Source organism: Curcuma longa, chromosome 3, assembly GCF_044706935.1.
Source record: "Curcuma longa cultivar G26 ecotype Majalengka, Jawa Barat chromosome 3, ITB_CL_G26_1.1, whole genome shotgun sequence".
Classification (NCBI taxonomy): domain Eukaryota; kingdom Viridiplantae; phylum Streptophyta; class Magnoliopsida; order Zingiberales; family Zingiberaceae; genus Curcuma; species Curcuma longa.
In genome coordinates, this window is record NC_133863.1 from 6,377,539 (window position 1) to 6,404,982 (window position 27,444).

The 27,444-nt window shown below is 40.7% G+C and overlaps 7 protein-coding genes across 10 annotated transcripts; 2 read left to right on the forward strand and 5 right to left on the reverse strand.

Annotated features, from left to right (window-relative positions):
* Positions 1-137: 137 nt before the first annotated feature.
* LOC141823492 (protein DETOXIFICATION 40-like) lies at positions 138-2,624 on the forward strand. The gene is made up of 7 exons (XM_074710775.1): positions 138-500; positions 876-1,507; positions 1,612-1,668; positions 1,789-2,027; positions 2,149-2,267; positions 2,374-2,460; positions 2,550-2,624. Exons 1-7 carry the CDS (start codon positions 138-140, stop codon positions 2,601-2,603), a joined length of 1,551 nt encoding a protein of 516 aa, XP_074566876.1. The 3' UTR covers positions 2,604-2,624.
* Positions 2,625-4,112: 1,488 nt separating this feature from the next.
* Positions 4,113-4,974, forward strand: LOC141823496 (protein S40-6-like). The gene has a single exon (XM_074710783.1). The coding sequence runs from the start codon at positions 4,227-4,229 to the stop codon at positions 4,800-4,802; it is 576 nt and encodes a 191-aa protein (XP_074566884.1). The 5' UTR covers positions 4,113-4,226; the 3' UTR covers positions 4,803-4,974.
* Positions 4,975-6,024: 1,050 nt separating this feature from the next.
* On the reverse strand, positions 6,025-13,919 carry LOC141823495 (uncharacterized). Of its 3 annotated transcripts, XM_074710780.1 has the most exons (12): positions 11,564-11,904; positions 11,397-11,489; positions 10,935-10,998; positions 9,889-9,950; positions 9,195-9,354; positions 9,015-9,102; positions 8,297-8,476; positions 8,030-8,218; positions 7,185-7,358; positions 6,957-7,108; positions 6,434-6,560; positions 6,025-6,304 (listed from the first exon to the last, which is right to left on the reverse strand). In XM_074710780.1, the coding sequence occupies exons 5-12, from the start codon at positions 9,254-9,256 to the stop codon at positions 6,293-6,295; spliced, it is 984 nt and encodes a 327-aa protein (XP_074566881.1). In that variant the 5' UTR covers positions 9,257-9,354; positions 9,889-9,950; positions 10,935-10,998; positions 11,397-11,489; positions 11,564-11,904; the 3' UTR covers positions 6,025-6,292. The 3 variants fall into 3 exon arrangements, with proteins under 3 accessions (XP_074566881.1, XP_074566883.1, XP_074566882.1); XM_074710782.1 differs by lacking the exons at positions 10,935-10,998; positions 11,397-11,489; positions 11,564-11,904 and adding an exon at positions 13,854-13,919; XM_074710781.1 differs by lacking the exons at positions 9,889-9,950; positions 10,935-10,998; positions 11,397-11,489; positions 11,564-11,904 and adding an exon at positions 13,854-13,917.
* A 2,879-nt stretch (positions 13,920-16,798) lies between these two features.
* LOC141825215 (ATP synthase gamma chain 1, chloroplastic-like) lies at positions 16,799-18,194 on the reverse strand. The gene has a single exon (XM_074712601.1). It carries the CDS (start codon positions 18,138-18,140, stop codon positions 17,022-17,024), a length of 1,119 nt encoding a protein of 372 aa, XP_074568702.1. The 5' UTR covers positions 18,141-18,194; the 3' UTR covers positions 16,799-17,021.
* Positions 18,195-18,982: 788 nt separating this feature from the next.
* LOC141822714 (uncharacterized) lies at positions 18,983-19,995 on the reverse strand. The gene is made up of 2 exons (XM_074710049.1): positions 19,855-19,995; positions 18,983-19,414 (listed from the first exon to the last, which is right to left on the reverse strand). Exons 1-2 carry the CDS (start codon positions 19,981-19,983, stop codon positions 19,160-19,162), a joined length of 384 nt encoding a protein of 127 aa, XP_074566150.1. The 5' UTR covers positions 19,984-19,995; the 3' UTR covers positions 18,983-19,159.
* Positions 19,996-20,800: 805 nt separating this feature from the next.
* Positions 20,801-21,620, reverse strand: LOC141825640 (CASP-like protein 2D1). Its single transcript, XM_074713025.1, has 2 exons — positions 21,347-21,620; positions 20,801-21,275 (listed from the first exon to the last, which is right to left on the reverse strand). Exons 1-2 carry the CDS (start codon positions 21,529-21,531, stop codon positions 20,900-20,902), a joined length of 561 nt encoding a protein of 186 aa, XP_074569126.1. The 5' UTR covers positions 21,532-21,620; the 3' UTR covers positions 20,801-20,899.
* A 3,942-nt stretch (positions 21,621-25,562) lies between these two features.
* LOC141824309 (putative membrane metalloprotease ARASP2, chloroplastic) lies at positions 25,563-27,075 on the reverse strand. 2 transcript variants are annotated; one of them, XM_074711573.1, is made up of 2 exons: positions 26,564-27,075; positions 25,563-26,476 (listed from the first exon to the last, which is right to left on the reverse strand). In XM_074711573.1, exons 1-2 carry the CDS (start codon positions 27,059-27,061, stop codon positions 25,766-25,768), a joined length of 1,209 nt encoding a protein of 402 aa, XP_074567674.1. In that variant the 5' UTR covers positions 27,062-27,075; the 3' UTR covers positions 25,563-25,765. The 2 variants fall into 2 exon arrangements, with proteins under 2 accessions (XP_074567674.1, XP_074567673.1); XM_074711572.1 differs by having other exon boundaries at positions 25,563-27,075.
* Between the last annotated feature and the right edge of the window lie 369 nt (positions 27,076-27,444).

A 27,444-nucleotide genomic window follows, 5' to 3' on the forward strand; every position in this document is an offset into this window, starting at 1 on the left:
AAACTAGAAAAAAAAACTAATAAAAGAATAATTAATAAAAGGGGCAGTCTTAACTTAATTTATAGAAATATAGAAATATATTGATATAAAAAGCAACCAGATGAGGAGTTTCTCTTTATTCTAATTAGCGTATTAGCATGGCGACCTATGCCGCCGGCTCGCCGGAGGAGCTCTCCTCGCCTCTCTTGGCCACTTCCGAGAAGGAGGCGCTGCTGAAGTCGACGTCTCCGACTCCGGAGGGGGCGGCGCACGGAGTGGGCTGGAATCAGGAAAGCATCCTGAGCGACGACTCCCTCCCGTGGGCGCGCCGCATGTGGATGGCCTCCCTGGTGGAGGTACGGGCGCTCGTCTACGTGGCGGTGCCAGCCGTCGTTGTCTATATGCTCAACTTCATAATGGCGGTGTCCACCCAGATCTTCTCCGGCCACCTCGGCAACCTCGAATTCGCCGCCGCCTCCCTCGGTAGCAACGGAGTCCAGATGTTTACCTACGGTATCATGGTAATTTGCTGCACCGACGCGGTGATGGTTCTCTTTTTTCCTTTGACTGACACCAAAAATCTATATATCGGGCCGTCAATAGTCACCATGCATGCATATCCTCCAGGTTCATCACTATGCATCCAATTTAAAAAAAAAAATCTACATCCGGTTGAATATATACGTGCATTGATTGTTATATTATAACCATAAAATTTATATACAAATATACTTTAAATCAATAAATCACGAGACCTTCGCTGTTATCCCAGCATGCTTAATTAATCGATAACACTGCATGATGTTCTGTTGCAAAGTGCTACAATTTGGGAATTTTGAGAGCAATTGATCTTGTTTTTGCGCAATTAATGAGTCGCTGCGAGAATCTGCACGCAGCTGGGAATGGGAAGCGCGGTGGAGACGCTCTGCGGACAGGCGTACGGAGCGCACAAGTACGAGATGCTTGGCGTGTACCTGCAGCGCTCGACGGTACTGCTGATGGCCACCGGCGTCCCACTGGCGGTGATCTACGCCTTCTCTCGTCCCCTCCTGGTGTTGTTAGGGCAGTCGCCGGAGATCGCCAAGGCCGCATCCGTCTTCGTTTACGGCCTCATCCCTCAGATCTTCGCCTGCGCCGCGAACTTCCCCATCCAAAAGTTCCTGCAGGCGCAGAGTATCGTGGCTCCAAGCGCCTATATCTCGGCGGCGACGCTGGTGGTGCACCTGGCGGCGAGCTGGCTGGCGGTCTACAAGCTGGGGATGGACCTGCTGGGTGCCTCGCTTGTCCTCAGCCTTTCCTGGTGGATCATCGTGGCGGCGCAGTTCGTTTACATCGCCACCAGCCGCCGGTGCAAGGCCACCTGGACCGGGTTTACCTGGCAGGCCTTCGCCGGGCTGCCGGAGTTCCTTCGGCTCTCGTCCAGCTCCGCTGTGATGCTTTGCCTGGAGGCCTGGTACTTCCAGGTCCTGGTGTTCATCACCGGTCTCCTCGAAAACCCCGAGCTCGCTCTTGATTCCCTCTCCATTTGGTAATTGAAAATCTGGCAGAATGCGTATCCACTTCAACGCCGTTTTTAGATTAATCTTTTTAGATTTTTTTTCTTTTTTGCTGTTTCTGTCATCGTTGGCGCAGCGTGACAATTACCGGCTGGGCGTTCATGATCTCCATCGGATTCAACGCCGCGGCCAGGTCAGTGATGATCACCGACGATCATTTTCTACTATATCAAAATGATCTCTAAGATGATTATTAAAGGCATTTTTTTAAAAATCAACAAAGAGATTACTATAAATAATGAATGTCTTGCAGTGTGCGGGTGAGCAACGAGCTGGGCGCCGGGAATCCCAAGTCGGCAGCGTTCTCAGTGGTGGTGGTGACGGCCATGTCGTTCATCTTGTCGGTGATAATGGCAATCATCGTCCTCGCCCTCCGCGACTACCTCGGCTACGCCTTCACGGGGGGCGAGACGGTGGGGCGCGCTGTCTCCGACCTCTGCCCCTTGCTCGCTGCCGCCATCATCCTCAACGGAATCCAACCCGTTTTATCCGGTAAACTCATCGATTAGTATAGTCCTCTAATTGTCATTTTTAATTCTCAATTTTCTGATCAAATTAAACTAGCTAGGGCCACTAATTTATTTATTTAATTTACAACTGTACGTAATTGTAGGCGTCGCCGTTGGATGCGGATGGCAAGCTTTTGTGGCCTACGTCAACGTCGGCTGCTACTACATAGTTGGTGTTCCATTTGGTTCTTTCCTCGGCTTCAAACTTGGTTTAGGAGTCAAGGTCATTATTAAATCTTTGCTTAATTCCGACTCTAAATTTTTAATTGAATATATAATTAAAAACCAATTAACGTTATATAAACGTACGGCCCTTTAATTTGGGGCAGGGGATTTGGGGAGGCATGATGTGTGGTACCTTAATGCAAACACTCATCCTGCTCTGGGTCACCTACAGAACCGATTGGAACAGAGAGGTAACTAATCTTAACTAGACTAATTAATTATAAGTTGATTAATTGGAGTTTCATGCAGTCTTCTTAAATATTGCTGGTGCTGGCTGCAGGTGGCAGACGTTAAGAAGAGATTGAACAAGTGGGAGAGGACAAGGAGGATCTAGGAGCCCCTTAATTAACTCGAGTACTATTTTCTCATGATTTGCAATTTTAGCTAATTGGAGAGTGCAATAAACTATTGGACGGCCTGACTCAGAATATATGCCTTGAACCCATGCATATTCGTGTGTTTCGTTTAATCTAAGTCATCAAACAGTAATTCGATCAGAAACAAAACAAGAAAGATAGAAAGTCAAAATACTGTTAAACATACATGCATTTAATTTGTTCAGTACTGGAAGAAAGTTTATCAAATGTCATTACGCTTGCGCGCTCCATTCAATAATTGAAGGAAGATTGCATTTTAAACGTGACTGGCCGCTGATCTGAATAACCCACCAATCAGAATTTGATCTCCTTAATTTCCTAGCTTGTTCAATGTTCATGGATCGACGCCCCTCCAATTATCTGTGAACGCCGAGGATGAAGGCTCAGCGTGGTCAGGTCTGGTGCTGCTGCTGCAAAGCCAGCTCACAAACGCTCGAGCACCTTCATTATATTGGTCGATCATGCACCTATGTTTTTTGCCGATCTTGAGCGTATTATGGTGTTGCAGTGATTGCTTCTTTCTTTCTTTCTTTCTGTCTCTCTCTGACTTGGTATATATATAAATTAATCACCAAACAACACATGGCCTACCAAATCGCAACTCTGTGCAGCCGGAAGTTTCCTGATACCTTCACTCTCGATTGCATACTTATCGCACGCAAATTTAATTTGAAATACACTTCGACTGCAAATAAGCACCGATAAGAATCCAACTAGTCTCCATCACACCAACCAGTATATTTTATTCGATCCCAAACAGTAATCCCAAGTCCCTATCATGCCAAAGAAACCCAGTCAAATGCCTAATTTATCACATGACACCAGCTAATTAAATTATTGAGTAACAGCAAACTTAGATTCTAAATATTCCAAATTATACATTGAACTGAAATAACCAAGACAAACAGAAGAGAAGCCAAAGAATTCAGTTGTTTCTTTTCTTCTTCTTCTTATTATTATTAGTATTTTCTGCATAAAGAGGTTGCGATTTACTATAGCTGCTACTTTTTAAAGGTTAATTAATTAATAGTAATTTTGTTTCATCCTGATTAATTAAATTAATGCTAGAGGACTAATTAATTCCGGGATAATTTTTTGGAAATTTAAATATTCGCTGTAAAGATGGTTACCTACGTGGATGGATACGGCACTCGTAGCGAGGTCATCGAGTGCTGTTTGGTTTATATTCCTTGAAGAGTCGAAATCCAAGTGGGACTTGGCCACTCTTCTCCAAATCCCTCAGCCGTCTAATGTGCCATCTAATTTCCATTCGTTAAATTAATTAATTAATGGTTATCGCTAGGAGGATTAATTGACCAATAATGAATTCCACCCGCTCACGTACCCACGTGGAACTGGGTCCGCAGGGTGGCGGGCTATCGTAGTGGGGCCCTTCGTTGACGGAGCACAGTGGCACAGCTCCGATGGGTGGGTGATGGTGCTCCGTCTATAAATGGGCGGCGCTGCCTCTCGCGGTCGTGCAGGGTTTCTCCTCCTCCGCACCCTCAACTCTCCACCTGACGGCTAGCCTTACTCAGACTTAGGCCAGCGCTAGCTCAGAGAACAGGAGGAGGGCGAACATGGCTAAGGGAAGGCGACACGGAGCAGAACTGCTGTTCGTCATGCCCGCGCGCTCCGGCGATGCCACCGACGACCTTCCCGACCTCAAAGAGGATGACGTGTGGCTTGCGTTACAGGATGATGGTGATTACAAAGAGTCTTCCGACGCCGGTGCTGATGACGGAGGCAGCGCTCTGGGTCTGCAAATCGGCCGGCCAAGCCGCGGACGCTGGGGAAGGCGGTTCGTCGGTGGGCTCACCCTCGCCTTCGAGGAAGTTCGCATGGGGTCTTCACAGGAGGGATATCACCCATCTCAGCAACGCGAGGGGCATCGGGCGGCGGCGTCAGTTCCAGTGAACGTGCCGGTCTGGCCAAAGTGGCTCCGATCCGGATCGCCGGAGGAGAGGGAAGCCGAGGAACAGGAGGAGGAGGACTCTGGGGACGGTGAGTGGCTGCCGCCGCACGAGTACCTGGCGCGGGCGCGGCGGTGGAGCGCGGCGACGTCTGTTTTGGAGGGCGTCGGCCGGACGCTCAAGGGTCGCGACTTGAGCCGTGTGCGCGACGCAGTCTGGAGTCAGACCGGCTTTCCCGGATGACTAGAACCCGAGTCAGACCGGATATCTCAACGGATTCGAACCGGTTGTGTATTTTTCGTTATTTTTTTTCTCCCCCTCTGCAAAAACATACCAAAAACAGAACTCAATTATTATATGTTTCTTGTAAATTTCCAATTTGGTTCTATCGAATTCAGGACGAAAATGTAAAATATGTTGCTTTGCATCGATCAGATCGGTAGCAATTAGTGCATGCTCACAGTTTGTTTAACTAGACAGTAATTAGATAAGCATGCGTTCTCAAAGGCAGAACCGTGGGCAAGTGAGAAACTACGTCTGTCTATGCTCTTACAATCAATTGGTCGATTGATTCAATTAATTTTCCAGTTGATAATCCCGATTAAATTAAATTTTTAAATAAACTCAAATTCAAAAAGAGAGAGAGAGGATGAAGTTGGCTAGTGATTGACCAGTATCATAAACATTGTCTGTGCCTGGGATTGGCGAGGAATAAAGGCGCTCAATAATAAAAGGCTGTCGCAGCACTTGAGCTGTGACGTTTGACGCTCTTTTGTCAGTGAAAGGTACATTAGGTTTTGGCACCATGTGTGGTTGGCCAAAATGTGAGGTAGAGCTGCCAAAGGAGCTTTGAAGATTCTTAATAGAAGATTGATTGGAGGAAAGTTTTGACGTCGACCCGAACTGGGAGATTGATTGGTGGTATCCCAGCACTGCTCGGGTTGTAAGTTTCTGTATTACAATCTCACAGCTAACGACGGCATTTGATACAGACAGCTAGTTCATCCATCCAAGAATGAGTCAAGCAACAAGCTTACTTTATCATTAAAAAAAGAATGGTTAACTTACAATAACTTTGTTTTCTAGATGGGCAATCTATCTAGTGACGATTGATACAAGTCCTCATAAATCCTTGGAACATATCCAAGTTCCATATCTAAGATATTTCCATCCATGCTTACATTGTGCTGAGTAGATACATAGTTAAGTTATTGTTGGTTGGTTGATTGACAATTCTTTGTTTGCAGTTATAATTTTTGACTAAAAGAGCTTTAGTCAATAAGTTATGACGCCTGGTGACTCGGATGCTACGCGGAGAGATAAAAGGTCTATCATATTAAATTCAAAACGTACAAAATTAATTATTTAAATTACATAATTTTAATAGTGACAAAATAAACTGAAATCATACACGTATCCTGGATTGCCCATAAAATAGGACAAACTTAGAAGGACAATAAACATATGTTTCCAACTTCAAGCGTGTCAGCTTTCAAACTATCGCATCGAGTAACAAAATTACAAAGCAACAGCTATCAGATTGTTTGGCAGGCACTGATTGTGATTCTAGACCATAGGATCAAAATCTCAAATAACACAATTTTTAACTCTAAATCATAGTGAACCTGGTAGAAGAAGGGAGTTGTATCCCAACGTCCAAGTAATTTCACTCAGCAAACACACGAACTGAGTCCACTGCATACCTTTTTGTTATCCAGGTACTGACTTCTCCCTCAATGATTTCTCTGCGCATCATGAAAAGAAAAAAAAAAATGTATGCAGATAGAGTATTTATCTTTAAGAATAATGAAGTGGGTAAAAAAAACAAGGACAATGATAATCGATCAAGTTGATCCTTGTCTTATTGTACATACCTTCCGCTTCTTAAATCTATTCCTTCCTTTTTTGTTATTCAGTTGAACAGAAGACTCTGCATTTTCATTCTCTTCCAGAGGAAGCATTCTGATCTCATCCAAGAAGCTATCGGTCAAACCAAGCAATCTGATAAACAACATGAACAAAATATTAGAAATAAACCAAGATAATAATTCCAATAGTTAGAAGGTTGTAGAGAAGACATTCGTTAAAGCAGATAACCAATCAAACTATTACAGGCTATGGCAACTAGGACATTGCAAATCTACCTCAAACAACTAGTCAATCTTCCATTAGTTTTTTTTCCTCCATCAAGGGGTCTACTGTATTAAGACTAGCTCCTAACAATTAGCAAAGAAAATTTTTCCTACTAGATGCGTCCTATTGCATAACTTGGATAAAAGAGGTTTTGGGTTAGTTTCTATATTCAACACAGACATTTTATCAAATCAATGAAACAATTTGTTTCAGGGAATGATTACAGTTTCAAAAAGCACTAGATAATAGAGCATTCCAGCATACCCATTTCTTGACTTCATGTATTTCTCCAACTTCTTATCACGCTTTGTGATTGGAGCACGAGTAAAGAGCTCTTCTTCTTGCTTAGCAAGCTCCTCTTGCTTTGCCAAGTACCTAGTAAGCTCTCTGCTTTCGGGCCCTACATTCTCTCGTATCTGCAGAAACATTGCGGCATTAGGCAAAGTTATACATCAAAGCAAATTATCCTTATGATATAAATTAGCAACTTACCTCTTCAGGTCTATCTTCAAGGTCATCAATGAGTTCCTTCACAAAAGAACTTTGTTTTGACTGTCGTAACAATAATTTCTCCCTTCGAAGGGCCTGTTTTTCTTCCTTTGATATCTTATCCTCTTCCATACTTGTAGGAGCAAACCTTGGAGGACGGTAGATACCTGTGGTGTCCTACATTCAGTGAAACTTTAGTTCTTTCATCATAATTAGGCCTACGCACATTAAATTCTTGAGTAGTTAAATGAAAGTTTCTACTTAATAATGGTATGCTGCATTAAATGTGATATTTATTCAAAAAGAATTATCACTTGAGCAACTAATTGCTATTTGGTGGAAGGGCAATGAAACACTATCATCCAGACAATTTAGTTAGCAGCCTGGTGCACGAAGCTTCAACCAATTCGGGGTCTAGGGAAGAGTTTATTGTACGCAACCTTATCTTGTTTTACAAAAGGCTATTTCCGCGACTTGAACCTGTGACCTCCAGGTCACACGATAGCAACTTTACTATTGCACCAAGACTCCCCTACCCAGACAATTTAGTGAGAAAAAATAGTGTGCAAATGACACAATTGCATGGAAAAGAAATCGACCTCACACTAAAAATGTAAGGGGAAAATATCACCCTTGTGCATGTCAAAAGAAAAGCCAAGAGGCAGAAAAACATATTTGTTAAAAATTGGAGAATTAACAAACATGAAAAATAAGCTGTCACCAACAAAGCACCACAAAGACCATCATAGTGCAATACAAAAGCATAAATGCAACATGATAGTAAGAGTCAATAATGAAAGATAAAGACATCATGTACTAGACAATACCATACAAGGAGGTGGGGTTACCTGATCTCCCATAGCTGATTTGCTAACAAGCATGTCAGGGTTTGGCCTAAACTTCAATGGGTCTTCCTCTTTTTGAGAAGATTCTTTTTCCTTGTCAACCGAGATGACAGAATTTCCAGTTGCAAAGCTACTAGCTGCCCTGATGAGTTTTTGAATTTGGTACTCAAGCTTTTTATCTATTGGACGAATCTAGTTTCAAGAAGATGTCAAAACTAGGAGCGCAAGATATCAATAAGGAAGAAGATAGAATAAAAGTATAGAGCAGACCTTCTCCAAGAATAACCTGATCTCCACAAGACTCTTTACCACTGGATGGTCCTGAACGGATAACCCTTTTGCCTTGCAAAGAGAATAGTACACAATTGACTGGCAGTAGTTGAGAAGCAACATATACTTTGCATCAAGATAGCTCATACCCTCAGCAGTTGGAAATTGGTTTTCTCTCACCTATAAATAGGAACACTAACGTATTAATATCACTCATCAGATAGTGTGAAGGTTAAGCCATGTTTACTTAGAGGCATAGAGAATTAGGGAGGATAACTTAAATTCAAAATCAAAGTCACACCACCTAGCACCAACAAGAATCAGAAGCAATGAACAAAAACAGGAATTCTAAAGAAGTGAATGAATTTGGATATCAAAGAGAAACACTTAACTTTGTCAATCTGGTTGGAATAAAAAGCAGTGATTATACAACTGCAACTAAAGAAAATAGATTTTATGCAGGATAAATCTAATAATTTGATTATGTTACTAAGATAATCAAACAACTTACTGCTGCTAACCCTAAAATTAACACACATTTTAGATTCTCAGAATACTAATTCTGAAATCAAACAGAGAAAACAGACTAATAAAAAAAAGAATTGATGAATACAGTCATAAATTACTTCTCTAGCACAAATTGTCAGAAAAAACATGATTTTAGGGAGCAAATAAAAGAACACAAAATGGAAAAGCGAACTGAAATTACTTAACTGACCTTCTGGGTAAGGACTTCCACTTTTCTCCTGACAACATCCAGACCATCCTTCATCTCCTTTAAGATAGCCACCAGTTGGGGAGTTTCCCTGAATTGATTGCCAAAAAAACAAATTTAAAGAAGCTAACAAAAATATGAAATTATAAGGCCTAAGAAGGCTGTATTTCTGAAAAGACTGACCTTGCTACAGGTATGTTCATGATATCCCCACTGTGAGGGATTGACTCTTTGTTGTCACCCATTATCTCAACCAAGGTGAAGTTTTCAGCTGAGATTTCTTTCTTTAAGTGCTCGATGAAGTGGAGGTGCAATGGAAAAGGAAATGAGTGTCACACCCTACCTAGAGTCAATATGTTGATTAGATATCACCTAGGCATGCATAAACCTAATGGACAGAGCTACTAACTACTGACAACTAGTGTCAGAGCATAACATAAGAATATAAACAACTTCTCAAAGAGACAGACAGAGCAACACTGAAAGTCTAGCTGTCACGCTCCGAGAAGGCCATCCGAAAAATTTCGGCAATATCTCCCCAGTAACTATGACAATTCCCTAAATACATGCATAAATACACGGCCACAGGCGGCCGAAAATAGGACTACACGTCCAATGGACATATGCAACTACAAACAAATATAGAATAAGGCTCACACGGCCACACAACAGCTAACACATGCATACTACTCAACATAATCAAATTCTACGAAACAGAAACATCGTAAATCCAACAGAAACAAATAATTACAACGTAAATCCGACACGACTACTGTAATAATGATAAATCCAACCAAGACTACAATTCAACCAAAAATACATGTCCTCGGAGTACGAAACATAACTGAAAGAGAACAACTATACAACTACCAACAACCTCCGGATGTGAGACAACAGCAGCCGACCGAACCTCCAAGCTCCAGTAAACCTATCTGCTACCTGGGGAGGAAACAAAGTAATCACAGGGTCTGGGTAGTAAGCATTAGATGCTCAGTGGATACAAAATAATAGATGTGCATGAACAGATAAACAGAAAGATAGACAATATCAACAGGTATAGGTATCAACAGATAACAGCGATCATGGAAATCAAGCATGGTATCTCAACAAGAATAATAAGGAAAGAATGGTGCTACGCAACAGAGATAGGTATCAGTACATGTGAGCATGTATGTAATGTCATACAAGTGCAACAAACATAGCAAATAAGTGCAACAGTCGAAATCAGATGCAAAAATTAAACTATGCAATAATCCTACTAACAATGCATGTAAAACACACGGCAACCATCGCAAACAAATGCAAGTCTCTGTCCGCACTCTGCATTCCCCAATCACCCTCCTAGAGCACAGTGAACTGAGGGGCCAGACAAGACATACTGCACAGACTCCAACAACAAACCATCGTAATATGATGGGGAGCGGCAGTGTAACAGGAGGGCTATATAGCCAGTCCTGGTTGCACCCAACAATAGTGCAAGTAGGCTCTTTCCACTGATCACACCACTACACGGTGCAGGGCCAGAGCCAACAAGAACAGCCAACAATGCTGTCCGCAACATCTACAACTATCATGAATGCATGATGATCATTCCAACATGTAGTAGCTACAGATAATTAGCATGCTCATCAGGTATCAAGGGAAGTCAATGGTACAATAGTTAAAATTGTTCTACCAGCAGAAAGTTCAACAGGAGGTCATTCAATAGGTATCAAGCAACGAAAGATGTAAGGTATCATTTAATTACTAGCATGGATAGCAGGAGTAGCAACAAAATAGCAACAGATCACAATAAAGGTCAACAGTAAGTCTCAAGAAATCAAGCAAGTAACGAAGTAGGCAACAATGCAATAAGGATAGTAAAAAGGTAATCATGCACTACGAAAAGGAGAGTCTGTGTTGACCAAGCACAGGAGTACCCACCTGATCAAACGATCGTAGACAACTAGAACCCCAGAAAATATAGGACCACAAATCAATCAAGGTCCTGCAAAAAGGAATAAACAATATTCCTAAATACAACGATTAAACAAATACAATACTCAATACACTATCGTATTAAATTTACCCGAACATAAATTATAACCCATTAATTGTAACTAACACCCGTTATGTTAAGGATCAATTAAGATTCAACAACATTACAAATTCAATACCCCAAAAACCCAATCTACTAGGTTAATAACAACATAACAGCTAACTCCATAAATCCTCAACCAACAGATTCCATCAACTACTATACCCGACCGATCAGATCCACCTTAACTACAATCTAAATCAACCGAACCTTCAATTAGAGGCATTGGCAAATTCCAAACCTTCAACAGATCATTTCAACTTGATTCTACAACACAGCAAGAACCAAAATCAAACCCAAACACTCACCTCAAGATCTAAAGCCTTGAAGCCCTAAATCTGTTCCCTTTTCTTCGTTCTTGAGCTGATCCCGAAACAGCAACCTATCAGCCTCCTCACGAGCTGTGGGAACAGAGAATCAGAATCTAAGGACAAAACCGAAGAAATCCACGAAACCCAGCTAATTTCCCCTTTACCTCTTCGGTCCGGCGAAGCCCTGTGCGGTCGAGAGCAGCTGGCGGCGTCCCGCGGCGGCGCCCAAAGGCGTGGCGACGGCGTGTGGTGGAGGAAAGGCGAGGAAGGGGAAAAGAAAACAGCAGCTTGAGAAGAAGAGGAGAGGCGGCGTGGCTTCGGCTGGTGAGGGAGGCGGCGGACAGAGGAGAGAAGACAGGTGACGGCGGTGCTGGTTCGAGACGGCGTCGAGCAGAGAAGCGGTGGCTGAAGGCGACGGCGAAGCTGGTCGGCAGGGAAGCAGTGGCGTCGGCAAGGGACGGCGGTGGGGGAAGGAGGAAGAAGAGGAGCAGGGTGGAGGCGCGGCGTGGGAGAGGAGGGCGCCGTGCGGAGGGAATAAAAACAGGGTAGGAATCGCGAGTTTTATTTATAAAGAGGAATGAATAGTAACCTAAACCGGTTAAACCCAAATCAGCGCCGTTTAAACTAGGTTTACTGGGCTAAACCAACTTAAAAAAACCTAGGGTTTATTTACGACTGAACCGGTTACTGTAGCAAATCGGATTTAATCTTGGTTCGCTTGATTTACCAACCAAACGACCTCCGATTTGACTCAAACCAGTTTCGTTGAATTCGTCTTCACGAGACGAATCTTTTCATCCCTTTTGTTTTATTTATTCCTTATTATTATTATTATTATTTAATTACAAATAATCCCTTTTTGGTTTCGGTATTTTACACTAGCACAACAAACTCAATTCTCAAACCTAAAAATGGAAGCATACGCAAGCAAAAGGAAAGTGAGCATAGAAATGCCAACAAATAGAAATAGGTATTCAAGTATGCATATGCACCAGATAGTATGATTAAATAGAATTTGCCTACTGAGTGCACTAATCTATTACTACAAATAAGCCCCTAGAGTCATATCAACTCATTATCATTTATCAACATGCATGTTTGCTCCCAGATAAAAGTGAATTGAATAAACTCTCTGGCTGCAATGAGTGAATAAAGCTACCTCTATCAATGGGGACCTACAGCCATGTCAACTAATCATGACTGCATATCTGAAGAAATCGTGGTTTCACACACTAGCAAGATCAGAAGTCCATTTCCACATGAGTATGACCACTAACAACTGGCCTAAAATCTATGCGTACGACACCCTGTGGAATACATGTCCACTAATATACTGACTGGAGCTCATATCAACATGGCACAACTACCATGCAATAAATGTAAATCTAATAGATATTAGTCATGCATGTGCAGTATCAAACAATTACTAATATGTAGGTTCCACATGAAAAATCACCATTCATGTATGATAAACATAATTAATGTTAACAAAAGTTATATTAGTGCACCAATAGAATTTGCAACTCATAGAATCACCCCACTAATCAATGGATAAACAACATGAACCGAAATTTTGGATTATGTTGAATTTATGAATAAACAAACTAGTACTAAAAAAATCCAACTGAAGAGTGAATCGACACAAGATGTTAAAGAGAAGTAATATATCATGGTAATCAGTGAGAAGAAAGGGATAAAGTGACAACACGAGCCCACCATGTACAATCAGAAAATCTCTATCTCTTCTATCAACTCATCATGCCAATGAAAGAGTGCTCAAACACAGGGAGCTAAACACATCATAAGGAACTACCAAACCTCTGTCTATTTTAGGTATACGAACCCATATATGCTGCTTGGAAGTCCCTACCATTAAAGTTTATTGGATTAGTCGACTGAAAACGTGACAACATGCTACTAATTCGACAACCAACGATGACTCCTAAATCACATCCACGTGCAGATCAATCCAATGCTATGACCATAAAATAAACTACACATTGAGACTTAACATGGGAATAAATTACAGCTAAATCAAGCATTGTTTTCTTTTTCACTTCTTTTTGAGAAACAAAATGAAGCATTGTTTTGCGTAGGAAAAACAACACTTACTTAAAGCACCAACAAAATTATAAAACATTCTATCTCTATCCCTGAAAGGCATTTAGGTGTGCATAGATCAATGCCATAGCTTACCACAAGCATAGTTGGAAGAATCGGCATTGGGACCGGCCAAATCCCATCCGATATCAACGAGCTTTAGGGGGAAAAAACATCATAATCCCACTAACATTTAAAAAAAAGCAAGAAATTGTTCGATTCGATACATAAAATTCAAAAAAAATCGGAGTTACTCCATTGGAATAGGGAGGCATGTCGAGAACAACGATTGTAAAAAAAACGAAGAAGTGAGATCGTGTAAGAGGGAGAAGAGAACTAGAGGAGAAGACTTACAACAAATTTACGCACAGAAGATTTCTTCTCTGTGGGGCGAGGTCGGCTGGCGAGCATGCGCGGGTACGGCAGCCGGCGGGGCAGGGCGACACGAGATTAATTAGGTTTTGATAGGTATTTCAACAATTGACACGCAGCATGTAAAATTACGCCTTGCTTCTTTAATTTTTATTTTTTTCAATATCAACCTCCCAAACATAACGCCATGCTCACAAATATTATAATTTTAAATTTACCCTCAAAATTTTAACTTGTCATTAACATCTAAATAATTCTTTTTTCATTAAAAACTATACTAATATAATTTTTAATCCGTCATAGTTTGCTATTCAATGTTTTAATATTTTATTTCACCCTATAATTTTTTCAAATTTTCTATTGCTTCGCTATTGTGTTTTTTAAATACCATCTAAAATCGAGATAGTCATTTTGTTTTTATAAGATTTTTAATACTTTTAGAGTTACAAATTCAAATGAGTTAAGTCAAAACCTAAAAAAAAAAGAGCATTAACCTTGAAATAGTTGTAGACTAATTTATAAATTAGCTTGCAATTAATATTTGCACACAAACTTTTCGAAATTTCTTACTTTAACGCGTCTTAATATTAATGTAATTATAACTCCAAAAAATATTTAAAATTTTTGAATTTATTGTGTTAATAAATTTATAGATGCGGAAAGGTTTAGATTCAAAAGTGTGGTATATTTTGATAATAGATTGAAAAGATAGAGGTACAATAGTATTTTCAAAACTAGATAGCATGTCCTATATGTAATGTGTTTTGATAGTGTTTTACACTGGTCTCATTTAAATCATTTGATTATTCATTAAATCGACTAAATCTTAAGATAATCGATCTAATCTCATAAAAAAAATTTTATCGATGAAAATGAGATTGTCTTATGAGTTATGAAGAACAGCTGCAATATCCTAAATTGTGTACGTGATCTTTGTCACTACGAGGGATAGTCTCCATGCTCTGCAATATTTGTCACCGCATTAAAAATCATAAATAATACCTTTGCATATGCCCAGTATAAATATGAATATGTAACAATTTATTAAATAATATAAAAACATTAATAAGACGTTTGTCCCAAAATAAAACTCTGTTATACTCACGACACAATCGAGTAGTCTCATGATAACGAATAGAATTACCAAAATATCAAAAAAAAAATGTATATAATAATAATCTATGAAATAAAGAAAAATAAATTGAATGAACCCTATAAAATGGTCTCCAAAACTATCACTAAGCGATCTAAGTATCTAGAGGTCAAAAGAAAAGGAGAATGAACTAATCAAGAGATCAAAACATAACCAAATATTAATTAATTAACAGAGTGCAAACTATCAGCAGCAGATCATTCACCGGATTAAGTTAAATCCTGAAAATTAAATGTAAATTACTGATAATTTCATGCGAGATAGAGCAATAGGCGACCACTTATTTTTGAAGCCATGATGCTTTAATTCTTCCTGCATCAGCAAGTTGATGAGTGATATACTTATTCTCTTAACTTTATGCTGTTATTCTTTCTTAGCCACCATGCCCATCGGCTACCCCGAAATGCAACTCTTACAAATGTGCATGGATGGCACCAAAGTTTTGTTCCTTTTTCTAATGCTATTCATCAGTTGATCTCTAATTTATTAAATAAATATTTATTTACTGAACCAATCCAATCCAATACAATTCAGTGGGTACCTTCATGTGTTTCAATTGGATTGAATTAGCATCTAATTTTCGAATTGATTAGTCAGATCAGTGAAAAAAACAAACTAATACTGATTAGATGGACTGAGAAGCCTTTTTGTATCCTTTCTCTGCTAATGTATAATAATCTTTGGTTCATGACGTTCTTGCAAATTTGTCAACATTGCAATTTGCACAGATTTGTCAAGAAATGCAGGAAAAAAAGGTGACTGTTGTGTTGAATATGCACAATGTAGGTGGTTATCTCACTCAGTACATCTATTCCTAACATCGATACAAATTAAATAGTTTTGGCAAGTTCAAAAAATGATCCACTACAAATATTTCATCACAATCAGAAGCTAGATCCAGTGAAGAATGCATTTGACTGGTGAGTGCAGGCTTACATTAAATATGACCAAACTTTCAACTGTAGTGTGTGTGACCAAACCCAATTGGCTGAATCTTATCCCAGCCTGAGCAACAATTTTGAACAAGTTCAGAGATTGGCACAAAGAAAAAAAAACTACACAGGGTATGTAGGTTGCCAGACTTAATGGACTGGGAGGAGCTAATGAGGAGTATATAATGCTCAACCATATCTCAAGTTATATTGGGACAGACAGAATGGTGTTATAAACTAGAATTGTGAAGTTTTTTTTTAGAGTAAAGAACATTCTCTACAATTTTTTTTTCTTTGGGGGAAAAAAACCTAAGTCAACACTCATCATTTCCAGAGTAATGCTATCTACAAAATGTTGAAATCCAACTCATCTCAAGAGAATTTAGATGCAAGCTATGTGTATTTATTATATACTAGATTATTGTTTCTAGCAGTAATTAAATGGATAAAAAAGTGAAATTGCTAGCAATGACGATAGTAAAGAACATTCAAGGATCTATACGTGCCTTCCTAGTGGAGACTTGGAACAAAAAGCTAAGATCCAGCATAGAGCTAAACAAGTAGGCCAGTTAAATTAGCATACAAAAGCATTACACTGTAAACTACCACTATGAACTTTTGAGGTTTTGTTATGTTTTAAGTAAAGAACATTCTCTTTAAAATGATTTCGTTTTGGAGCATGGCCAAGCCAACTTTCATCATTCCAAAAATAGTGTTCTCTTCAAAATTTTGATATCTAATTCATCCAAAGAGAATCTAGATTCAAGCTATGTATGTATATATTGACAGTTATAGTATCTCGAAGTAATTTAGACTGACAAAAAAAATAGAAATGATAGCAATTATGATAACAGCATTTTCATTTGAGGATCCATAGTTGTCTTCCTTGTGGAAGCATGGAACAAAAGCAGTATCAATGATGTCTTCTATCATATAGAAAAAAAAGAAGGATATGAAATGAATCATGTAGTACTCATGAAAAATGCAACTTACAGCATAAGAAGATGCAAGGCCAGACAGGAGAAGAGGAAAAAAAATGGAGTTTTAATCCATGGAACAAACAGATCAGGAAAGGGCATCCGCACCGGCAATGATCTCCAATATCTCCCCGGTGATCTTCGCCTGTCGCTCCCGGTTGTAGGACATGGATAGCGCCCTTTTCAGCTCCACGGCGTTGTCAGTGGCGTTGCTCATGGCAGCCATTCTCGCCGCAACCTCACTCGCCAGTGACTCCTGCAGGGCCCTCAGTATCTGGCTGTTGAGATACAGAGGCAGCAGGGCGTCCAAGATCTGCACCGGGTCCTGCTCGAACTCCATGATTGGAGAGAAGGAACGTGTTGGGATCCGCACCGTCTCCCGCTCCACCGTGAGCTTCCCCTCCTTGGTGGTGAGGCGGAAGAGCTCGTCCTCCGCGGCGTCAACGCAGACCCCATTGACATCGCAGATCTCGCCTTTTGCGGAGAGCGGGAGGAGGGTTTGGATGACGGGGTCAGACTTGACGAGGGAAACGAATCTTGTGTAGAGAAGCTCTACCTTGTCGACCTCCTCGCTGACGAAGAGGGAGAATACCTCGTCAGCAATGGCCTGCGCCTTCTTAGTGGTAGGCAGGTTGCCGGCCTCGAGGAAGCGGTCGACGGGAATGTAAGGGCGGCGTTGGAAGTAGGTGCTGCCCTTCTTCCCCACGCTGATAACTGTGTAAGCTATGCCAAGGGCAGACAGCTCGGCGATGCGCTGTTCCGCCTTTTTGATGATGCCGTTGTTGAAGCCGCCGCAAAGGCCACGATCGCTAGTGACCACCAGGAGGGTGACCTTGCGGACAGGGCGGACTCGGGTGAGGGGCACGTCCACGTCCTCCGTCTGCAGCCGTTCGTTGATGCTGTAGAGCACCTCGACGAGGGTCTCGGAGAAGGGGCGGCTATTGACGACGGCTTCCTGGGCACGGCGGACCTTGGCGGCAGCCACCAGCTTCATGGCCTCCGTGATCTTTTGGGTGTTCTTGACGGAGTCGATGCGATCCCTCAGCTCGCGTAAGCCGCAACTTATAGGGGCGGCGGAACGAAATCGCCGCGTCGAGGCGCCAGTAGATGCGAGGCGCGAGGCTGAGAAGAAGGCGAGAGAGGAGAAGCGATCGAGGTCGGGCGGATTCGCCGAAACCCACATCAGGGCAAGGTTGGAACACGACATGCTCGATGATATTCCTACAAGAAGTATTGATGTAACTGAGTGTGATATGTTAATCGCTTGTTCCCTTTGCGCTCTCTGTTCGGGGTGAGAGAGGGTTCGAAGGGCAGGGGAGAAGAGAAAGGGAGGTATATTTTCTTATTTAAAAAAGGGAAGATTTAGTAATGTAATATGTATTATTTTATTTAATTTTTTTTTTTTTTAATAATGTATACAAAGGATCAATGAAAAATTATAAATTTTTTTTGAGTTTTGTTCTCGGAGAGACTTATAATGAAGAACGATGTTGACGTTATGAAGTACGAATAATTGAATACTAAATAGTGATAGTTCGTATTTTGTAAGAAACAATGACGTAAAAATAAAATACTTAAATAGATGAATTTATTTAGAAATTAATATTTAAAATAGAGATAAAATTAAAATAAAATATTTTAAAATTTTCTTTCTCCTTTTTTATATTTCAAATTGAACTATAAAAAATTATAGCGATTCATTCCTGATCATATAAAAGTAAAATTTATCCTTCTCTTCTATTCCTCTTCTTAACTCACTTTATCTCAAAATTCTCTTCTTCATTATTTATCATTTCGATGTCCATGGACAATGCTTCATTGCTTTCTTCGTGAGCTAAAAAATAAAAAAAAAATTTATTTTAAGAGGCATAGTTGAGTTAGTTATAACAGGACAGATTTACTGAAATTGATAAAGATTGAATTTCAACGAAATCAAAACAATACCTTCATCGTAATAGCTAACTACAGCTTCCACCGTTGAAGAAGTAGAAAATAAAATAAAATAAAGTATACAGTGGGTGCAGTATTAATGCTAAAATTCCACCACCATTTAGGTCAGGAAACAGGCATTGAAATAAGATCAAGCAAGCAATTTAAAGTCAACCAGAAATGTTTGATGGAGATTATGAAACAAACAAGCATCCTCCAAAAGAGGTTTAAGAGAAAGTAAAATCATATCTATCATCAGTTATAATGGGTGTCATAATAGCGATGGGCGAGATCCATTCATTTGGACGTTCTCTTCTGGTACTGCGCCTTCATCCATTTGATGCCGGTGGTGGTGCCGCTCTTGGCCTTGCTTGCACCAACCGCTGCAGCCACTTTGGCCTTGCCGAAGCTCGAAGAAGCAATCGCCTTCACTTTCTCCATCTTCTTGTTATCTTTCCCGCTCTCCTTGTTCTTGTCGTCGTCGTAGTCATCGTCGTTCAGTCCGCCAGCGCCCCACTGATCTGCCCAACTGGGAGCTCCATTCGCCATGCTCTGCATTTGATCATCGACACGGTTCATTTGCTATAGGCAACACCATCATTCAAATTATCATCCGAATGATTGGAGGAGATCATTCAAGACATCACAAGAACAAGAACATTAATTTCTTCCCACAAAATTATGCATCCCCAATTTGCCCCGGCAAACGGATTCGAAGTGATCTAAAATTTGATGCTATCAGATCAAACGCCAAGCAAGCAATTCAACGAGAGAAAAATTAACATCAACTTTTCCAGATTTTTTTTCTCTCTTTCTATCAACACAACGTACGTCATCTCTCAAGATTCCACCGGAAGATTTTCTTAAAAGCATGTAAAGAAGAAAACGCATACTAGATTATATTGGATCATATCTTATGAAATAATCTTAAGGATCTCCTTGGCCACCAAAATCCGAAAGAAAACGAAGAACAGGCGAGAAAAGGTACGTACCTGCTGAAGAAAACGAGTCTTCGTCCTGCTGATTCGATGGAGGTGACGGACTTGGATGGCTCTCTTGATGTGGAATGAAATCACTACTTTGCTTAAATGAATCGACGGGGTGGGAATATGTACCAGCATTAAAGGCACATGACTCAGCCAACCCAATCGAATAACCCTCTCTCTGAGAGATGGTCCCAATTAACAGCTTCCCGTTCACAAAAAAACAAAGTAGTAAAAAGAAAACAAAGGAAAGGAAGGAAATAAACTTCTTTCTATTATCTACAAATAAAGTTTCCATTGTTATAAATATATGCCGTCATACCTTTGGGAATCATTGAACACTCGGCAAAAAGCCTTTGAATTCAACAATTTCGTTAGGCTGGACTTTCGGAAAGATAGCTGTCATTTGTATTAAAAGAAAAAAAACGAAGATTTATAAAAGATTCTTGCTTCTTCTCTTCCTCTCCGTTTGCAGGGTCAACGGTCGTATCTGTAACTTGAAAACAATACAGACATATTGGATTTGAATTTTTTTTCCGTCGACTTACGCGATTTAAACTCGTCTGCCACCTCCATTATCTAGATTTTTATTTTAAAAAATAAAAAAAATATAAATGTTTTAAATTTGATTCAAACCGAATATTTTCTGTTGAAAATCAATAATATGAATCAAAATCGAAGACTTTAATTGGAAAATCTCTATTCAACTATAGTCGAGTTTTAATTTTATTTAAATTCCAGCAGTTTCTTAATTATTTTCTACCTTTATCTACAATGAACTAGTAGTTTAAATAACTATTATTTTTAAAATTATTATTTCATTATAATTTAATTTTAACTTTGGAGTTTTGAAATCATTAATATCTATACCAATTTTAAAAGATGACGGATATTCTTTTGTTATAGTAAAAAGTGGAATTAGTCGTACAGTCAGTTTCACAATCGAAGACGTAAATCGAGAAATTATAGTTGATTGATCTAATTCCATGTGTAAGTAATATTAACATTGATGATTAACCACATTTCTTCTTATTAGATTACAGTGAAAGCATTTCTATTGTTCCACTTGGGCCGCTTCTTTAGCTGTAGAAACAGAAGGGGCTTCGAACTTGCTGAAAACTTGGTAAGCAGAAACGAGAGCCAGCGCAATGAAGCTGAGCAAGGCCGCCAAATGCAGCGCCAACGAACCCTTGATCCTGTCGCAGAACCTCCCAAAGTAGCTGCACGCTTCGCTCCACGACGCTTTCCTCTCTCCCTCGCGCGCCAGATAGAGTACCTCGGCCACAGCAGACCCCGATGTCACCATCAGATAAGCCACAAGCTGGTCCACGATGAGCAAGATCCAGTCTCTGTCGAAGCATTTGAAGCAACAGAAGAGAGTCGAAGCAGCAGAATAAGCCATGGATATGGCATTGATGCACACCAAGTACCTGCGCATGTGGAGGTCAGGAGCAGAGGAAATAGAATGGAAGGGAATCGATAAGGATGCGATCAGATTTACCTCAGTCCTGATAGGTCGCTGAATTCCACATTCCCATACGAATCACTTGTTTGCTTGTCGACGACCGTCAGCCACAAGGAGGCAGCACATAAAGGCGTGGCAACAAGCCTGAGGGAGAGCTCCAGGAATCTGAGGCTATTGTGGTGGTTTGAAGAAGTGATGGTGGTTTCACGTTCCTCACCCATTGTCTGTAAGGTTTCCTGAGAGAACGAAAGGAAAGGAGAAGGAGCTCTTTTTAGTGCGGTGGGTGAGTGAGAACTGGGAATCCTTGTCGCATTTAATTAAAACCATGTGACCTCTACTCAGAGTGAATTATGGAGCTTTTTGGATACTTGTATACGTGTTTACTGTGGACTGCAACGTAACAGCAACAAATGCGTTGTTTGTCTTTTCAACATTATCCATGTTCTATTCATTTAATGGAATGGCATCAGCATCTGCCAGAAGATAATGCTCTTCGACAACGAATTCATATCCTTGCAACAAAAAAATGGAATGCCAAATCCGAGCCATAATTACCGCACTCCATTACCCTGCATTTGGACATACAAGAAAAGTAGTGCAAACATGGACGATTCACACTTATTGCATCTGTGGATAGTTGTTGATTCATCAAGAAGTTAACCAAGAGCAATTTGTCATGGAGCTGACTCGTTCTCGGACTGGAACATCATCGATCCTTTCTGCCGAGTTGCAAATGCGGCTGCAGCTCCAACAAAATGAGGCAACACAGGCGTTGCCTGCTTGGGCTTTTAACTCGCAATCTGAATTCACACGCACATTTGTTTAGGCTCAAAATATATATGCTAAATTACACATACAGAAACATTCCCGAGCGAGCCACACTGAGAAAACAGAGAATCATATGGAGTTGTAGGATGGCAGCTCGGAAGGAGCTCTGTTTTAGGTGCGCCGCAATAGGCGTTGGGGGCCGGAATCAGTCATCCTGCTCCTCATTGTTTTATTTCTTGCATATAATTTCTCATCGAATAGACTTCACATTTAATTTCTTACATGAAATGCAAACAAAAATAATAATAATAAAAAGGAATTGACGATAAGATATACTTTTACTTTACATTTACATCTTTTTGTGCACAATCGTATATGTGCAAGTTCGTTAAGCTGTTGAGTTTTGATTGAATAAAAAGGAAGAAGATGAGAACTCCCGAGCGCCAGCAATACATCCTGTTTACTTCGAAAGTAAAAGGAAGAGGATGGTTGACGACTGTTGAGTTGAAAATTGTCAGCAAAACAGAATTTAGGTTTAACAGTGTTTATTTATATAATTAATTAATGTAATTAGAATGATATGCCAAATGCGGTGTCAACTTATAACAATTGCTTCAACCAGTTTTTGATAAATTAATTATTTTTAAAAGGCCACAATAAATTTATTAAGACATCTAAAATATGTAGTAATCAATTCAATCCTAATTATCCAAATTAAATTACTCAGTTGCTCATTCCATTAGATTTGCAAAGTCTCAATTCCATCTCTTGACATTGATTGAGCTCCAGTGGCGGAGATAATCGACACCTCGCTCGATCTGATCAATATATAGAACTAGAAGCTCGCTTCCTGCACCAGTCAACAATGATTGCGTGCATGGCTCCACCTCGCCGCCCAAGTACAAGTAGGCCGAGATTCCATAGAGAGAGAGAGAAAAGAGCTCTAAAATCTGAATTATAGAAGAAGAAATTTTACTCAAGGAAACAGGAACAAATTCGTGGCTTTAGCAGAAACAACTTTGCTGTAATTGTTCATGAGAAAGCATACAGACAGTGTAAGAGGAAAGTGATGGCAGCAGAGAATTTAATGCAATCCAACTACCCGATGAGTCATGACCTTTGACTCCTTGCAATTATCCTGATTCTCAGCTAAACAGCACGAGGATAGTGTTTACTTAATTACCTTCCACATATTGCCTGCACTTCTGTGCTGAATCATGTTTCAACACTGCACAAATTGTTCATCTGACATGTCTTAATTGTTCATTTGCTGGTTGACGCAACTATCTTGTTTTCTAGCAAACCAAACATTTTCATTGAAAGCGTTAGACAGCATGATATCTCTTCGGCATTTAAGTACATTATGTGTCATATTAAGGCTAAATATATAGCAGATGGAAGATAAATCGTATATTAGGCAAACTGGGACAGTATAATCATGAATCATTATGGCCCCCCATCAAATTCACTTTCTCATCCTTCTCCTTTCTTGTTTCCCTTTTTGTGGCATTCTGGAGCCATATAACAAAAAAATGATCGCAAGAGAAAGCACAATTAAAAAAGTGCTTGCAGGGAGAAAGCTAACACATACGAAGATGCTTCTTGATTCGATGGGAAGATCAAGAATGGAGGTATCTTTCCAATTGCTCATGGCAATCAACTCCAACACCTCCTGCATTTCCACAAGCCCTTTGCTTCATTTTGCTTTTCTCACTGTTAGTTCTGTTTCAGAGATGTCATCAAAGAAGGAAGAAGAAGTAAGTGCTGGTTATCGTGGTGGGAAAACCAGACCAAATCAGTGCTTTTGATGTGCATAGGAGGTATTGGCGCGTCTCAATCTGAAAACATGGTTGGAAGCTGAAATAGCTATGTAATTGGATTGAGCCGCGTCAATATCTCTCCACTTCTCCACTGCAGGCACTTTATCTCAAGGTACTCGTCTTCCTTCTTCTTCTATCTGCTCTCTTTAGTTTGTTGGTTGTCTTAGTTCTTTTTCTTTCTCTTTCTGATGATTTGGAACTATGACTAATAGACAATAATTAACAAGTACAGACAACAGAAATGTTTTTTTTTTTTGAAAAAAATTGCAAATTTCAAATTGTGATATGATTGCTATGCATCTTCAGCAAGTAATGAAATCCACATATATATATATGCATGTGGGTCAGCAAAAGTAGATTCTTACTCCCAGTTATTCCCAATTCTTTTCTGCAAGCTAGTTGGGAATTCCAGGGAATAACTGTGTGCTGAAAGAAAATACTAACAAAAAATGAACACTTTGGAAGGGAATAAGCTCTGCCTCATTTAGAGCACTATACTATATGGGTAGCCAAGAATTGTACAAGGTTATTTCTATGTTTCTAGCCTTATTTGTAGTTGAAAATGGCTCAAAGGGCTTGTCAATGGTCATCGAAGCAGGATGGCCTTGAAAGATAGATGGCACAAGGACTTGTAAGCTAAATTATTGTGGTAAAGTTAGCTAAGACGCATTTTTACTCAGACAAGTTGGTGACAAGTCATTGGTTCTTTCTGAAACGCATATGCTTTCTGCCAAGTCAAATCTGTAGAAAACAACTTTGCTGTTTGTCAAGTGTTCAATAGTAATAATTAGGTAAACAAGAGGCGAAGCGTATGGGGCAATCATGTTCTTAATCTAATTAGACATTAGTTAGAATTTGGAAGCAGAACTGCAAGACTGAAACTGGTAATGAATTTATAATTATTGAATGTAGCTTGTTACAGTTTGAGCTCAAACTAGCAATCTGAACAAGAAAAAGCCAGTAAACCTCTAGAAAGTATAGTATTTTAGCACTTTTGTTTTCCTCGTTCTAAAGGTGAGATATCATGCTTCAACTTCATTTAGTTAAGAAATACTAGTTGCCTTAGCAGATTAGAAGGGATGGGCTACTAAGCTGAGCTCTAGGAGTATCAAACTGATATCTAGCTGCAAATCTTCGTTTGGCAGGTCTGATTTACTGGTTCCAGGCATTAGTAAAGCTGTCGAAAATATATAACAACATGAAGGGCCTCCTCTAACAGTAACATGTACGCTTGTATAAAGCAGTGGTTAAACGTAATGAATCAGTGTTTTGGCTTGGGCTGGATCTAGCCATGTGATCATGAACGAAGCCAACAAGCGAATGAGATCTTCAGCTTATGCTCTTTTAGTTTTTTTTTTTTTTTTTTCAGTTCAAGTAATACTCAGTACATATTCCCCAGCTAATCTAATATTCCCTTCTTAATGTAGTGGTAGTGGACATGCCAGAAGGCTGTGGAGTTCTTCAACAGAAGGAACAATAGGAATTTAAATTGATGAATCTTAAGGTGATTACAATCTTAAGGTGTTACCATGAAATTTTAATGACAAGCATGTATTACTTTTTAATTTGTTTTAATGACAAGGGCAGGGCATGGAAGGATAACAAACTTTTAAGACTGAATGTGGCAAAGAGTAAAAATGGGATCTTGATACCATGAAATAAATTATCATTTTTGTAAACAATTTTATCTAATTTACAATATAATTAATGAGCGAGACTCGACTGTCAATTCCTTGTAAAGCATGAGAAGCAATCTAAGAAACCTTTTGTTTACCTGAGCAGAACAATATCAGCGCCACCTTCTCATCATTCACTAAAGCTTCTTCCTATATAGACCATGGAGAACACCCTCAAGAAAGAATTCACATCACAACATCTCTTTAATGAAATCAAGGTTTAAGGTGTCGCGAACAATGAGAAAGAGTCCCAGCATGACGACGAACAAGATCCCCGACGACATAATCCGCTGTTCCACCTCCCTTGGGATCTTCCTCCCACCTCTGGCGGCTTCCAAGAGAATAAGGGCCAGGGAACCGCCATCGAGCGCCGGCAATGGCAGAAGGTTGATCACGGCCAGATTAAGGTTGATCACCGCAGCAAACTGAAACAGCCCGTCGGAACTCGATCTCGCGACCTCAGCGCCAACTGCAATTATTGCAACGGGGCCGGAGACTTTGCTCGCGGACTGGGAAAAGTTCAAGAAGGTCTGCTTCAAGCCGTCCAACACTGTGGAGGCTAATCCCACGAACTCTCTACTAGCGAAGATTGTAGCCTCTGCTAAATTTTTTGCCCGGACCTTGGAAAGCTTAAAATTTGGGGACAGTTGTACTCCGATTCTCCCAGCCCCATCCGCGTTCTCGTCCGGAGTTACAGAGAGTACCACAGCTTTAGCTCCTTTCCTCACCACCTTCATTGCTACTTTCTTGCCTGCGCTCATTTTGATGTACTCCACGAGCTCCGTGAGGGAGGGCGCAGTCTCCCCGTTGACCTCGAGTATGATGTCGCCGGGAAGAAGTCCGTCACGAGCCGCAGCGGATCCGGTGCGGACCTCGGGCACAAGAAGCCCCGGCAGCGCCTCCTGCACGGGTAGCCCAACGGTGAGCACCTGGGCGAAGACGATCAGGTACGCGAAGACGACGTTGGCGATGACGCCGGCGGAGACTACAATGAGGCGGTCGAGAACTGGGCGGTTTTTTAGGAGGTCGGCGTCGTCAGGAGGTATGTCGCTGTCGGGATCGTCGTCGGGGAACCCGACGAAACCGCCTAGGGGGAAGGCTCGGAGAGAGTACTCGACACCGCCGGCGACGAATCGGGCAAGCACAGGGCCAAACCCGACGGCAAACTTGCTGACGCGGATGCCCTGGAGAGTGGCGGCAAAGAAGTGGCCGGCCTCGTGGACGAGGATGATCCCAGCGAGCACGGATGCGGCCTCGACGACGGGCTGAGCTCCCTCGAGCCCACCAAGGGAGGCGGTCACGTGGGCACTGTGAGGACCTCCGTCCCGCTGACCGAACCGCTGGCTGCGCCGGCGGCAGCGGGGGAAGAGGAGGGAGAGGGTGGAAGAGGGAAGGGATTGGACGACGAGGGAGGAGGAAGGGAAGAGTGGGAGCTTGGGATAGCGGGGGAGGATGAAGGCGTGGGCTGATGCCGAGAGGGTTATCATCGTCTTAAGATCCAAAGGACCAGAACAGAAAGGAGCCGCAGAAGAAAAAGGGAGACGAATGGATAAATAAAATCCATGGCTGAGGCGGACAAACGAATGGCGTACGATATATCATAAATAATTACTAATCAAACACTTAAAGAATTTAAATTGATTATGATAAAATAAAATTATAAAAAAAATAAAAATTTAAATTTTGATGAAGTTGAAATAATATTTTTTTTATATTAATTAATTATAATTTTTTAATTTATCTTCTTGTAGATGATTATGAGACTAGGTAAAATTACTGGAATGACAAATTCCATCTTCTAAAAAATATATATATATCAAAACAAACATAAAAGCCAATTACTTTTCTCAAACATAAGAGTTGAACAAAA

Excerpts from the sequence above, each read along its gene's own strand:
- LOC141823492 (XM_074710775.1), top strand. The coding sequence starts at position 138 with ATGGCGACCTATGCCGCCGGCTCGCCGGAGGAGCTCTCCTCGCCTCTC. Across the intron at positions 1,508-1,611 it reads CTTGATTCCCTCTCCATTTG|CGTGACAATTACCGGCTGGG; the intron begins GTAATTGAAAAT and ends TCGTTGGCGCAG. Across the intron at positions 2,461-2,549 it reads GAACCGATTGGAACAGAGAG|GTGGCAGACGTTAAGAAGAG; the intron begins GTAACTAATCTT and ends TGCTGGCTGCAG.
- LOC141823496 (XM_074710783.1), top strand. The coding sequence starts at position 4,227 with ATGGCTAAGGGAAGGCGACACGGAGCAGAACTGCTGTTCGTCATGCCC.
- LOC141823495 (XM_074710782.1), bottom strand. The coding sequence starts at position 9,256 with ATGGGTGACAACAAAGAGTCAATCCCTCACAGTGGGGATATCATGAAC. Across the intron at positions 7,359-8,029 it reads AATCAGCTATGGGAGATCAG|GACACCACAGGTATCTACCG; the intron begins GTAACCCCACCT and ends CACTGAATGTAG. Across the intron at positions 6,561-6,956 it reads TACATGAAGTCAAGAAATGG|ATTGCTTGGTTTGACCGATA; the intron begins GTATGCTGGAAT and ends GTTGTTTATCAG.
- LOC141825215 (XM_074712601.1), bottom strand. The coding sequence starts at position 18,140 with ATGTCGTGTTCCAACCTTGCCCTGATGTGGGTTTCGGCGAATCCGCCC.
- LOC141822714 (XM_074710049.1), bottom strand. The coding sequence starts at position 19,983 with ATGCTGGTACATATTCCCACCCCGTCGATTCATTTAAGCAAAGTAGTG. Across the intron at positions 19,415-19,854 it reads AGACTCGTTTTCTTCAGCAG|AGCATGGCGAATGGAGCTCC; the intron begins GTACGTACCTTT and ends GATCAAATGCAG.
- LOC141825640 (XM_074713025.1), bottom strand. The coding sequence starts at position 21,531 with ATGGGTGAGGAACGTGAAACCACCATCACTTCTTCAAACCACCACAAT. Across the intron at positions 21,276-21,346 it reads AGCGACCTATCAGGACTGAG|GTACTTGGTGTGCATCAATG; the intron begins GTAAATCTGATC and ends CCACATGCGCAG.
- LOC141824309 (XM_074711572.1), bottom strand. The coding sequence starts at position 27,061 with ATGATAACCCTCTCGGCATCAGCCCACGCCTTCATCCTCCCCCGCTAT.